At 53.8% G+C, this 12,251-nt stretch overlaps 2 protein-coding genes across 2 annotated transcripts; one reads left to right on the top strand and one right to left on the bottom strand.

Annotated features, from left to right (window-relative positions):
- Positions 1-16: 16 nt before the first annotated feature.
- Positions 17-2,739, bottom strand: LOC110390988 (leukocyte immunoglobulin-like receptor subfamily A member 2). The gene is given in 6 exon segments (XM_021382630.1): positions 17-870; positions 1,322-1,643; positions 1,765-2,076; positions 2,158-2,394; positions 2,512-2,547; positions 2,622-2,739. Coding segments are annotated over 5 exon segments (858 nt in total). The 5' UTR covers positions 2,653-2,739; the 3' UTR covers positions 17-870; positions 1,322-1,401.
- Positions 2,740-7,204: 4,465 nt separating this feature from the next.
- On the top strand, positions 7,205-8,489 carry LOC110390989 (T-cell-interacting, activating receptor on myeloid cells protein 1-like). The gene is made up of 5 exons (XM_021382631.1): positions 7,205-7,235; positions 7,309-7,344; positions 7,462-7,740; positions 7,822-8,163; positions 8,285-8,489. The coding sequence occupies exons 1-5, from the start codon at positions 7,205-7,207 to the stop codon at positions 8,413-8,415; spliced, it is 819 nt and encodes a 272-aa protein (XP_021238306.1). The 3' UTR covers positions 8,416-8,489.
- Positions 8,490-12,251: the final 3,762 nt, after the last annotated feature.

Below are 12,251 nucleotides of genomic sequence, written 5' to 3'. Positions count from 1 at the left end.
CCATAAGAACAGCATAAAACGACTCAGAAGCAGCAAGCCTCCCACCAAAGCTGGATAAATCCTTCCAGGATTGAGAATTTTCACCCACAGCCTCGATAAATGGAACCACAAACAAGAATTCCGTGAGGCGCTATGGTCAACTCTTTGGAAATGGTAGGTCTTCCCACAAAGATAAGGTTAATCCCTGCAGAAGTGGGAATTGTCCCCAGGAAATGGAATCCAACTCTCCAGAGGCAAAGGAAGGGTAAAGCCTTCCAGAAAGAGGAATCCTCCCTCAAGAAGCAGGAGAAACCCTTCAGGATGGGAATTCTCCCCCACAAGTGTGGGATAAATCCTTCCAGGAGCAGGAATCCTGTCCCAAAAGCACTGTGGGATGGGTGCTGGTTTGGGTTGTGGAGCTGGAGATGTGCCATGGGCAGCAGATGATGCGGTGCAGAGATGAGGCACGTGGTAAGGACACAGGTGTGTGTTATTGCGTGCATGAATCAGTGTGCATGTATGGCATCACACATGCATATATGGAGCCATAGAACTAAGCATGTAGTACATGTGTGTGCATCTATTGTGCATATGTGATGTCGTAGACTGCGGTAAGACACGTGAACACACGCAGTGAATATTCATGAAGTGAACACGTGATTGTGAGCACACACAACACATCAGCACCGTGCAATCTGTAAGTACATGTGTGCACACCACATACACAGGTTTGTGCGCCCACAGGTAGGGGCATCAGTGGGGTCCACCAGTGCGCACTTGAGCGTAGTTAACACGGGGCTGTAGGGAAGCAGGGGGAGCACAGGGCCGAGTCTTGAGGGGTTCAGCTTGCAGCTCGACATAGGTCAGACACTCGCTGTCACTGCACGGCACCTGGGGACAGAGGGGAACAGTGGAGTGCCACCATGGGGACCCCCGAGGTACTTGGTGGGGAACAGCCATGGTGTAAGTCTGCAGGGGGAGTGTCCAAGAGGGTGGGTTTGGGGCTGAGATACGGGGTCCCTAGGGGTCAGACACTGGAGACCATGAGAGGTGTTGGGGTCCTCTTACTCAGAGTGAGGGTGGCCATGGAGTCTGGGGGCTGTTTAGGGCTCAGTTGGCACCAGGGTGTCTGGGGGCTTAAATGTGGAGCCCGGGGAGCCCCCATGGTGCAGATTGGATGTCCCCAATGGGCTGGATTTGGGGGTGCACATAAAGTTGGGGTAAGCCATATGGGTCTGGGTGTCTTCTGGACTCCCCGTAGACAGGGATTGTGGTTCCCGAGTTGGGCTTGGGATCCCAAGGGGCAGATTGGGATTTGGGGTTGGCTGACACAGACACTGACCTGGAGCTGCATGGCCTCGGGCCTTCTGAGGGAGGCATCTATATCAAAAATTGGAGGGGATAAATGTGGGTGTTAGGGGGTCACTGAAAGACATTTGGGGTATCTATAGGGGATGGAAGGGGAGGCAGAAGACAATAGGGGAGATCTAGAGGGGATGGAAATACTGTAAACTGTTCCCCACCATGGCTCTCATCTCTCCTTATCCAGCGTCTGCGGGCAGCGAGGAGGAAGAAGATGATGAGGATGAGGATGAACACAAGAGTGGCAGCACAGCCCCCAACCACGGTTGCCAACAGGTTCCCGTGCATCTGCCCCATGCCACCTGTGGGGTCTCAGTGCTTGCGTGCCCCCATTCTCAGCCACCACTTCCATGGGGATGGGACATGGTGACACTGACACCCATGAGTGACAGCCGGGACAAACGAATGGGGGCTGTCACCAACCTGGGTGTGTAGGTCCGGGTGTCACCTTCAGTGTCACCCTTTTCCCCAGGGGTGAGGACAGAAAGCAGCAACCTCTGATACGGTAGGAGCACCTATATGTGCCAGAGTCGGCTGGGGTCACCCCATTGAGGGTGAAGGTGGCTGTGCCACCACCACTGGGGTTTTGGTGCTGGATAGGGGCTGAGTGCCCGTCCTTGTGCAGGAGGAAGGCGGCCACATAGTCCTTCTTCCAGCAGCGGATGGTGACGTTGGTCCCTGTCTCCACGTGTTCCTCAGGGCTCAGGTAAATCCCGGGTGGGGGGTACCTGTGATCTGAGTGCAGAGAGGAGACAGCAGTGGGACATGGCCCTATGGGGACAGCACAGGGACACCCATTGTCCCCAGGGCCTTCACCTGTCACCACCAGCTCCACAGGGTCACTCTTCTCTGAGATCCCTGGTGGTTCCAAAGCCCGGTACTGGCACCAGTATTTCTCTGCATCTTCTGCATTTACTCTACCCAAGGAGAACTCAACCATGGACTGCTCTTTGTCCGTGTTTTTTTGCCACCGGGGAAGGTGGCACTGCAGGGTGACTGTGTCTCCCAGGGACACCCTCTGGATGGGGTGCAGCCACAGGGAGGGTCAGGCCACTAGGACAGGGGACACCAGTCAGACTTGTCCCTGCACACCCTCCTGGAACCCTGTGATGGCCCCCTCCCCACACTGCCCTCCCTCTGCCCCCGTTCTCCCCATGTCCCCATACTCACGATGCTGTGCCCTGATCGCTGCCACCAGACACCAACCTGCAAGGAACATGGTCCTGATACCACTCAGGGCCACCAAACCCCCATGGCACCACATCCCCATTGTCACTCACCCAGGATGAGGGCCAACGCCATTGGTGCCATGAGGCAGGAGCGGCTCAGGGACAGCGAGACTGCAGTGGGGACAGGGAGTGTCAGGAGATCCACTTCCCTTACCCCCTGGGGACAGGATGCTGTGATGTCACCTCCTCGTGTGGCTTTTGTGGTTCCCAAGGGGTGGTGGCATCGTGGCATGTCCTATGATATTGCACTCACAGAGCATCACACAGGGAAACCATTGAGGTGCCCCACGCTGTCACCCCTCACAAGTCACAAGCTGTCCCGAAAGAGCTGCCATCACGTGGCCTTATACCGTGTCCACCATGCAATGTCACACACAGGACGCCTGCTTCCAGTGGGGTGTCTCCCATGGCACATCACCACTGGTCCCCAACACATCCATGCAGCTGCCACAACACTCTCTCCCCACTCTTCTCTCCTTTGCCATCCCTACTGGGGACAGCAGCTGGGACCTTTGGGGACACAGGGACACCCACACAGACACGGGCCACACGCTAGGAACACAATGTGCAGCAAAGGCAAAGAGATATTTCTGACACAGGGAGAATATGCTAAGGACACGTGTGCAATATTTTGTGGCCCTACCTGTGCACACGCATGATGTTGAACATGAACACCCAGAGGAGGGCCACACAAATGCTGCCAGGGATGGAACACCTCACTACGAGAACAGGAGCAGTGAGCTGGGGCTGTGCAGCCTGGAGAAGAGCAGGCTCCAGGGAGAGCTAAGAGAGGCCTGCCAGTATCTGAGTGCATCTTCCTCCTCACCTGCATGGACCAGCATCTCAGCTACCAGAAGGAAGTGGGTTTCAGTCAAGAGAGATGATATAGTAGAAACACAGCACATAGTATCCTGTGTTTTTGCATGTCTGAGCGTGGGAGGATATGAGGAAGTTGGATAGAAATCCTTGTCAGCCATAGAGGCACGGGGATGTGAGCTGCAAGGGGAAACCATCCGCAAAGAGAGTTCTTCCAGGAAAATGGCCGCTCCAGTTGCCAGTGGGCAGTTCTCTATGCAGAGCAGGTGGTCTGATCTTAGGGATGAGTTGGATCATGAGACTTCTGGTTTGCATTGATGGGAAGTGAGTAATGAATACAATCCCCAGGACTGGAGGGGAGCTGTTCCCAGCCATGTGGAGGAAAGGAACAATTGATTTTCTATAGGGAGTGCCCTGTTCTGGAGATTCTCAAGATTCACTTTTCTCGCAAGTCATCGAGTGGGAGGAATAAAGAGCAAGAGGAACTGAGAGGGAATATTGTTCAAGCGAAGAAAGAAGGACACTGCATCAAACCACATCCAGGTTCTCCGGCAGGCACTCATGGCTACACGGTTTCAGCCTGATCTCAACTGCTCCCACTTGTGGCAGCTGTTGAGTAGCTACAATGCATGCTCAGCAGCAAAAGGGCAGGGTTGGGCTGAGGAAAACTGGCACTCCACCACAGTAGTTGCTGGATGGATACAAGACCTGGAAAAAGAAGAAAAGTTCTAGAGCTTGTAAAGCAGAGCGCATTGTTTGTGGAGTTTGATTTGCTGCTCTGATAGTAACACAGAAAGATGTGCTGTGGACCAAACTGAGTGAGGAACTGAGTCCTTAAGAGAGGTGATAAGTAGTCTGCAATCTGAGATATACTTCAAGTGAAAGCAGTGGTTGCTCAACACAGTTTGCAGAAGCAACTGCATGACATTTCTGAGAGAGAGTATGAAACGCAGAGAAGAGTGGCTGACTTGGTGGGGACGATGTGGTGAAGGAGCGTGGCAGCCAACTAAGGGAACAAGCATCAAGAGATGAGGATGAAGCTGCCCCTTAGCTTCACCATCACAAAAGAGACCCCAGAGATCATTACTGAGCTGGCCAAGGGGCAGGGAAAATACAGGAGGTTGGGAGAGTAAGTGAGTCTGAATGCATTTGCAGAGTCTCCTGGACAGGTGGTGCTGGCATTGGGCTTCGTGAGAATGAGGAGCAAGGGTACTGGGGACAGGGAGTCTTCCTGACTGTAGAAGGAGAGCAAAGTGCTTCGTGGTCTCTAACTCAGAGAGTGGCTCAACTGGGAATGGAAAAGGACTTCTGCCATCCCCTCTAAGTGAACGCAGAGATGGGCTGTGGATGTGTGCAAGAAGGGTCACATCACATTGCCACGGGGATTTGATGATCGCTTTCCCATTAGGCCCTCATCAAGTCCCAGTAACATTCCTGGCTGACACTGGGGCCCAGATGTTGGTCCTTAGGGAAGATGTGGCTGTCATTGTCCACATACATCCTGACCAAAAGGAAATCTGGGTGATGGAGTGTTCTGTATCTCCTGAGCAGAGCTCACGGCACCAGCACAATGTTGGCTGTCGGGAGTCCTGGGAGTGACAGAGCTCACAATGATCCTGGGCCCTCTCCCCACTGACATCCCCGGATCAGATTTGTTACAAGGCAGTTCTTGGACCCACCTTGGGAGGAGGGAATGGGAATCTGGATCCTTCCCTACAGCACTATGGCTGTTCCACCCAGCCCCAGAATTACTCCCTCACACACTGTAAGCAGAAACCTTACCCCTGACCTTGGGGAGCAGAGGAGGGCATCTTGATAGGCATGGCTGAACGTAAGGAAGAGGGAATTACAGTCCCCACTCACTCACACTGATGTGTGATGTGCTCACAAACCACACAGCAAATGGAGGCTCACAGCCAATTACCAACAATTAAACACAGGCATGGGTCCTTGGGCTGCAGCTGGACCAAACGTGGCTGAATTCATTGCCACCACTCAGGAGCAAGGCCATGAAGTTCTGCCCGCTGCTGATGTCAAATAAATGTTTTGGTGGTTCTTCTCAGAGAAACAGACCACAATGGTTTTGCTTTCACCTGGGAAGGTGTCCAGCACTCCTTGACTTACCCACCTCTAGGCTACCACCACTCGCCACCCACTGCCCATTGCTCATTTGCTCAGGAGTTGGCTGACACCTCCCGACGAAGGTGCCAGTACACACCAGTATATCCATGATGTTCTTACTGGAGGCCCAACCGCCCAGCTGGTCGGTGAGAGCCAGCAGCCAATGATTGCACTCTGAGAGAGTGCAATCGGGGTGAATTCCCCAGGAAAAGGCATAACTCCCTTCTGTAGAGGGCAGATTTTGGAGTATGTGGTGGAAGGGAGGAACAGTCTGTGTCCCACCCGAGACCCCAAGCCCCATGCAGCAGGCAGGCATGGCAATGACAAAGAAGGAAGAGCAACATGGATTGGGCTTATGGGTGTTGTGGAGGAAACTATCCCTGACTTTGTGATAATTACACATCCACTGATTGATTTAATGCCTAGAATTTCTGTGTGGGACTGGACTCTGGTCCATGAGGCAGGGAGGAGCAGAGGGACCTACCCACCCCAAAGGTTTTGATTCTTGTAGCTTTGGGGATGTGTAGGGACGTTATTCAGAATGGGAAAAGGCCTTAACTACAGCAAATGAAGCCTTGTAAGGTGCTCAGAAAGTTACACATGAACAGTCAATAATTGTAAGGGGCACTTCCAAAGTCTGTTCTCCAGGTTCTCTCACAGGAACCGCAAGGAATGGAAATATTGGGCAGTGGCTTTGCATGGAGACGTCTTACTTCAGAGACTTGGGATTTTCGAGTAGCAAACGTCTCACAGGCAGAATTAACAGCTCTTTTAATTGTAACATATCAGGGGTGAATACGGAGAATGGACAGCTGATGTGCAGTGATACAATGCATATAACCTATATGCTAAGGCACATTTGTTCCTCCTTTAGGGTTTTTGTTTTGGGGAACCGCAGCCAGCTCTTCTGTTCTAGCACATTCTACAGGTGGTCCCTGTACAGCTGGCAACATTAGGATTCAGTCACCCAGCTGATAGGGAAAGGCTTCCAAAACATCCTCTACGTTACACTTGTAACTCACACGCCAATTTATTCTCTCATGGGGAGGCACTGGGATTGCTGTTCAGTGTGGGGGGGTCCCAAGGTTGGCGGTACATTACTGCTGACAGCTGGAACACGTGACACCAGTACAAGTTCACAATCATGTACACGTGTGTCCTTAGCACGCACTCCCTGTGTTGGCACTATCTGTGTACCCTCACTGTGCACATGTCTCTGAAGCATGTGCCCCATGTCTGTGCAGGTGTCACTGTGTCGCCAGAGGCCCCTGCTGCTGTCCCCAGAGGAGATGGCAGAGGAAAGTGCAGTGGGGACACAAAGTGCATGGTGGCAGCTGGCTGGATGTGTTGTTGATGGCATGTGACATCCCACGTGGGACACCCCATTGGAGCCATGTGTCCTGTGTTTGGCATCCCATGGGGGACACTGTGCAAGCCCACATGTTGGCAGTGCTTTGGGGACAGTGTGTGAGAGCTGAGAGGTGACAGCTTGTGTGGGGCACCCCAGCTGTGGGGCTGTGCGTACCATTATGTGCCATCCCATCCTGGGCCCCATGGTGCCACCACACAGGGACCACAATTGTCACATGGGGAGGTGACATCATGGAATTCTATCCCCAAGGGAACTGGCAGCAGCTCTCTGGCCACTTCCTTTTCCCACTGCAGCAGTCTTGCTGTCCCCAAGCTGCTCCTGCCTCATGGCACCAGTGGCGCTGGCCCTCATCCTGGGTGAGTGACAATGGGGATGTGGTGCCACAGGGGTTGGTGGCCCTGTGTGGGACCAGGACCGTGTCTCTTGCAGGTTGGTGTCTGGTGGCAGCCAGCAGGGCATGGCACAGTGAGTATGTGGACATGGGGAGAATGGGGAGAGAGGGAGGGGAGTGTGGGGAGGGGGCCATCAGAGGGGTCCAGGAGGGCGTGCAGGGACAAGACTGACTGGTGTCCCCTGTCCTAGTGCCCCGACCCTCCCTGTGGCTGCACCCCAGCCAGGGGGTGTCCGTGGGGGACACTGTCACCCTACGGTGCCACCTGCCCCGGCCAGCTACCTGGGTTTGGCTGTACCAGGACGGAGGTTGGACATACAGCAAGTACAAGGACAAGGAGAATAACACTGCGGAGTTCTCATTCTTTAAGACAAAGTGGGAACACACAGGGATGTATCGGTGCCAGTATCGGGTGTTGGTGCCATTCGGGACCTCTGAGACAAGTGACCCTGTGGAGCTGGTGGTGACAGGTAAGGACACTGGGGATAGCTGGTGTTTCTAGACTGTTCTCAGAGGGCCGCATCCCATTCTTGTCCTCTCCCCACATGCAGATCACAGGTATTCCCCTCCTGGCATTTCCCTGAGTCCCGAGGAACTCACTGGAACGGGGACAAATTTTACAGTCCGCATGGAGACAGCTACTAATGTCACCATTCTGTGCTGGAACATGGGCTATGCAGGAACCATCCTTCTACACAAGCGTGGGCACTCGGCCCCTGTCCAGCGTCAAGACTACAGTGGTGTGGGCATGGCCACCTTCAGCCTCTTTGCGGTGACCCTGAGTGACTCTGGCACCTCTGGATGCTCCTATCGCCCCAAGTCCTACCCTTTTGTGTCCTCAGCCCTTGGGGACCGCATGACGCTGGAGGTGACACCTGCAGCTGCACCTCCAGGTAGGACAGAACCCCCATGTGAGTGCCCCCAGTGTCATCCACCGGTGGCATTGTCCCTGCATCCCAGTACCATGGAGATGGTGGCCAAGGACATGGACACCGAAACACCTGGACCCCACAGGTGCTGAGAGGGATTCCCCTGGGAACCTGGTGGTGCTGGTGGTGAGGGGCTGTGCTGCTGCCTTTGTCTTCATCCTCGGCCTCTACTTCGTCCTCGATGCCCGCAGCTTCATGGTATGCAGAGATGAGTGAGGAAGGGGTTAAATGCCTTGGATCCCCCATAGATGCCCTTAGATGTCCTTCTCCTCTCCTCCACTCCCCTTCAGATCCCCCCCGCTGTGTGTCCCTCAGGACCTTCCATCACCCACCCTTCTCCCCTCCCCTCTGGATGCAGATCCCCCTGCAGAAGGCCCAAGGCCGTCCAGCTCCAGGTCTGCGCCTGGGTCAGGGGACCCCAAATCACAGCCTGCACCTTGGGGACACTTGACAGACCACCAAGGAACCCCAATTCCATCCCATTAGGTCCCCAAGGAACCCCTCCTATGGCTTAACCTAACTTGCTGTGTGCCCCTAAGATCCAGCCCATGTGGAACCCCAAATCTGCATCACCCTCTTGGACATCCCCATGCATATGTGCTCCTTAGGACTCCCCATGCATCTTGTGCAGACAAATGGTGACATTCCATTGTCCCCCTGTGTCCCCAGGTGCTCCCTGGTGAAAGCGAGGGTCCGAACTCAGCTGAGCTGTGACCTCTGACCCCTCGTGGTCCCCCACTTTCTCCCAGCCTCCCGCTATCCGTGCTGCGCTGGGCGCTGGGGATCTCGCTGATGCTTCCCCTCCCCAGGAGCCTCACTCTGGGCAGAGCCCACATTCGCTGCTTGGGGCAGCTCGATACTGAGTTCCCATCCACATCCTGACCCCACAAACCCACAAATCTCAAATTTAACACCCCCAAATCCTCTCAGAGGCACTTCCAGTGTTTTGCAATCCCACAAAACTCGAAATGCACCAAATCCTAAAAGCTGCTCTGTTCTGCTTCTAGTATTAGTCGGCGGACTTTCCTTTTCAGGTTTACACCCCTGTGAAAACCTTTCTTGTTCTTCTTTGCTCCCCTGGCCAAGTCCACTTCCAGTTGGGCCTTGGCCTTCCTGACCCCATCCCCACACAGCCCAGCACCAGCCCTGTCCTCCTGCCAGCGTCCCTGTCCCTGCTGCCACTGCCTGGGCATGTTCTTCTTGCTCTCCACTTGGACCAGCAGGTCCCAGTTCAGCCGTGCTGGTCTATTGCCTTCCTTTTCTGACTGCCTGCACCTAGGGATAGAGAGCTCTTGTGCCCTGAGGAAACCGTCCTTCCAGATGTGCCAGCTCTGCTCTGCTCCCTGCCCTTGAGGACAGATTCCTGGGTGGTTTTGTGGACTGACTCCCTAAAGAACTGGAATTTGGTATCTCTAAAATGTAGCCCACCAAAGCCACAAAGTCTTTCAGGTCCTTCCAGAGAATGGGGAACCAGTGGCCAGGCAGCAGCAGTGGAAGCAGAAGTCTGGTTGCCACAGCCACCAGTACAGTCAGCATGGTACTCTGTTTAGTTTTCCCTTTTCTTCTTCTTCTTCTTTTTTTTTTTTTTTTTAATTTTTTTTTATTTTACCCTTTGCATTTCCCAGCAGTGTGTGGGTGGTTTTCATCACTTTGTTGCTCGTCCGTCCCTCTGTCCTCCCCTTGCTGGGTCTCCGCTCCTGGAGCTGCACCTCCTGATCCAGTATGAACACAACAAAGTTCTGTCTACACATCTCATCATAGTGGGGGTCTGCTACAGGCCACCCGATCAGGAAGACTGAGTGGATGAAGGCCTCTATAAAAAGATAGAAACAGCTTCAAAGTCACAAAACATGGCCCTCGTGGGGGGACTTCAGCCACTCTGATCTCTGTTGCAGGGACAACACAGCAGGGCAACAGCAATCCAAGAAGTTTCGGTGTTGATGATAATTTTCTCTGCCAAGTGGCTCAGGAACCCACGAGAAAAGGTGCTATGCTGGACCTTGTCCTCACCAATGAGGATGGGCTGGTGAGTAATGTGAAGCTCAGGGGCAGCCATGGCTGCAGTGACTACAAAATGGTGGAGTTCAAAGTCCTTAGGGCATCAAAGAGGGTGTGCAGCAAGCTTGCTCCTCTGGACTTCAGGGGATCAGACTTGGAACTCTTCAGGGAACTGCTTGGCAGGATGACATGGGAGAAAGCCCAAGAGGGAAGAAGGACCCCGGAAAGCTGGTTGGTATTCAAGGGCCTTCTCCTTCAAGCCCAGAAGCAGTGCATCCTAAGAAAAAGGAAAGCAGACAAGAATGCCAGGAGGCCTCCATGGATCAGCAAGCAGCTCCTGGACTTACTGAAGCACAGAAAGAAAGTTTGTAGGGAGTGGAAGCGGGAACAGGTTACCTGACAGGACTACAAAGAAGTTGTCTGAGCAGCCACGGATTAGGCTAGGAAAGTTAAAAGCCAGATAGAATGAAATCTAGCCAGGGACATCAAGGGGAACACAAAGAAATTCTTCAGGTATATCAGTGATAAGAAGAAGGTCAGGAAGGATGTGGGCCCTCTCCAGAAGGAAACTGGAGATCTGGTCACGAGGGATATGGAGAAGGCTGAGGTGCTCAAGGACTCCTCTGCCTCAGCCTTCACTGGCAAGGGCCCTTGCCACACCGACCAAGTGGCAGAAAACAATGGTAAGAACTTGGAGAAGGTAGATCTGCTGTAAGTGAAGGTGAGGTTTGAGAGAGGTTTGAAGGTTTGAGAGGGTGAATGTGATGGGTGGCTTTATCATCATGTCTTGATTTTCTTTCTCTCTTTTCTGCCATAGGTGGTGGCAGGCTGGTCCCTAGCAGCTCCCTCCTGTTCCCTCCCTGGGCTGACACACTCTGTCACCACATCCTCTCTCTCCAAGGCAGCACCTGTTACCTGGAATTCATGCTCTCTTACACAAGCATCCTGCAGATGCTTCACAAAACTGTGCTGTGCTATCTCTGCATGCAAGCACACCTTTTGCTCGGCTGCCACTTCGGCTTGCAAGCTCCTTATCTCTGCTCCTAATGACTCAGTTCCTCCCTCAGTGTGTTCCACAACACGTCTGTCTTCCTGCACTGCTGTCACGTGGCACCTCACACTCCACAAACCATGGCCTCAGCTTTACCAGGTCTCGGTCTGTGACCTTTTGCCAAGTCATGCATCCGTTCTGCACTCTGGATCAGGCTGAACCCAGGAAGACGGGAGCACCTGCCAGACAACTCAGACACGGTCCAAACAAGCATCCTTCTTTCTCAGCTCACATTAGATCCCTTCTGGATTCCTCTTGCTCTTGGTTCAGGGGATTCTGCCCATGATGCCAATTAAAATGTCTCGTCCCACTGGGTGAGTTGTGAGAAAGGTGAATCCTCGGAACCTCCCAGATAAGGCACTCCCTTTATCAACCCAGTTAGTTGTCACTGTCTTCTACCTGGCTGGTGGGCTGGTATTGCTGGAGTTGCTCAGCCAATTCCCCCACCCCTTGTTCCTCTCCATCCTTCCAGGTCATTACTGCAGCTGGGAGAACTGATGGTTGTTCAGGCCAGCGTTATACACCACGTCCAGCACAGCCCATTCCCTCCTATCCTGGACACCTCTTTCCATGGTGCCCCACTGCCCTGGCTGACACGTGGTACCGTCCCTGTAGGGATAACTCTCCTTCCCAGCTGACAGCAGTGGTGTCCAGAGGGGCAGAGCACTGCCGTGGTTGCAGTCACTTGGTCAGTGCCCCCTTCCCCAGAGAGGGATCCCAGCTGTCTGGCTTCCATGCCCACTCAATCCAGGCTGTGTGTCCCGTTCTGCCAGCATCGCAGCAGCCAGGTGGTGCTGTGCTCACATGGATGAGTGCTGAAATCCTCCTGCACATCTCACAGCTCACCTAGGGAGAGGCATCGGCTGGTGACTGACTCCCTGACAGCCTCGGCCTCTTCCTCCTGTTCTGGGATGGCCCTGGTATGGAGCAGCCTTCCTCATCCCCATCCTCATCCTCATCCTCATCCTCATCCTCATCCTCATCCTCATCCTCATCCTCATCC

This window comes from Numida meleagris, unplaced genomic scaffold (assembly GCF_002078875.1).
Source record: "Numida meleagris isolate 19003 breed g44 Domestic line unplaced genomic scaffold, NumMel1.0 unplaced_Scaffold261, whole genome shotgun sequence".
Taxonomy (NCBI): domain Eukaryota; kingdom Metazoa; phylum Chordata; class Aves; order Galliformes; family Numididae; genus Numida; species Numida meleagris.
Note: the sequence above shows the minus strand (reverse complement) of the source record. Positions and strands in the feature narration are given on the sequence as shown.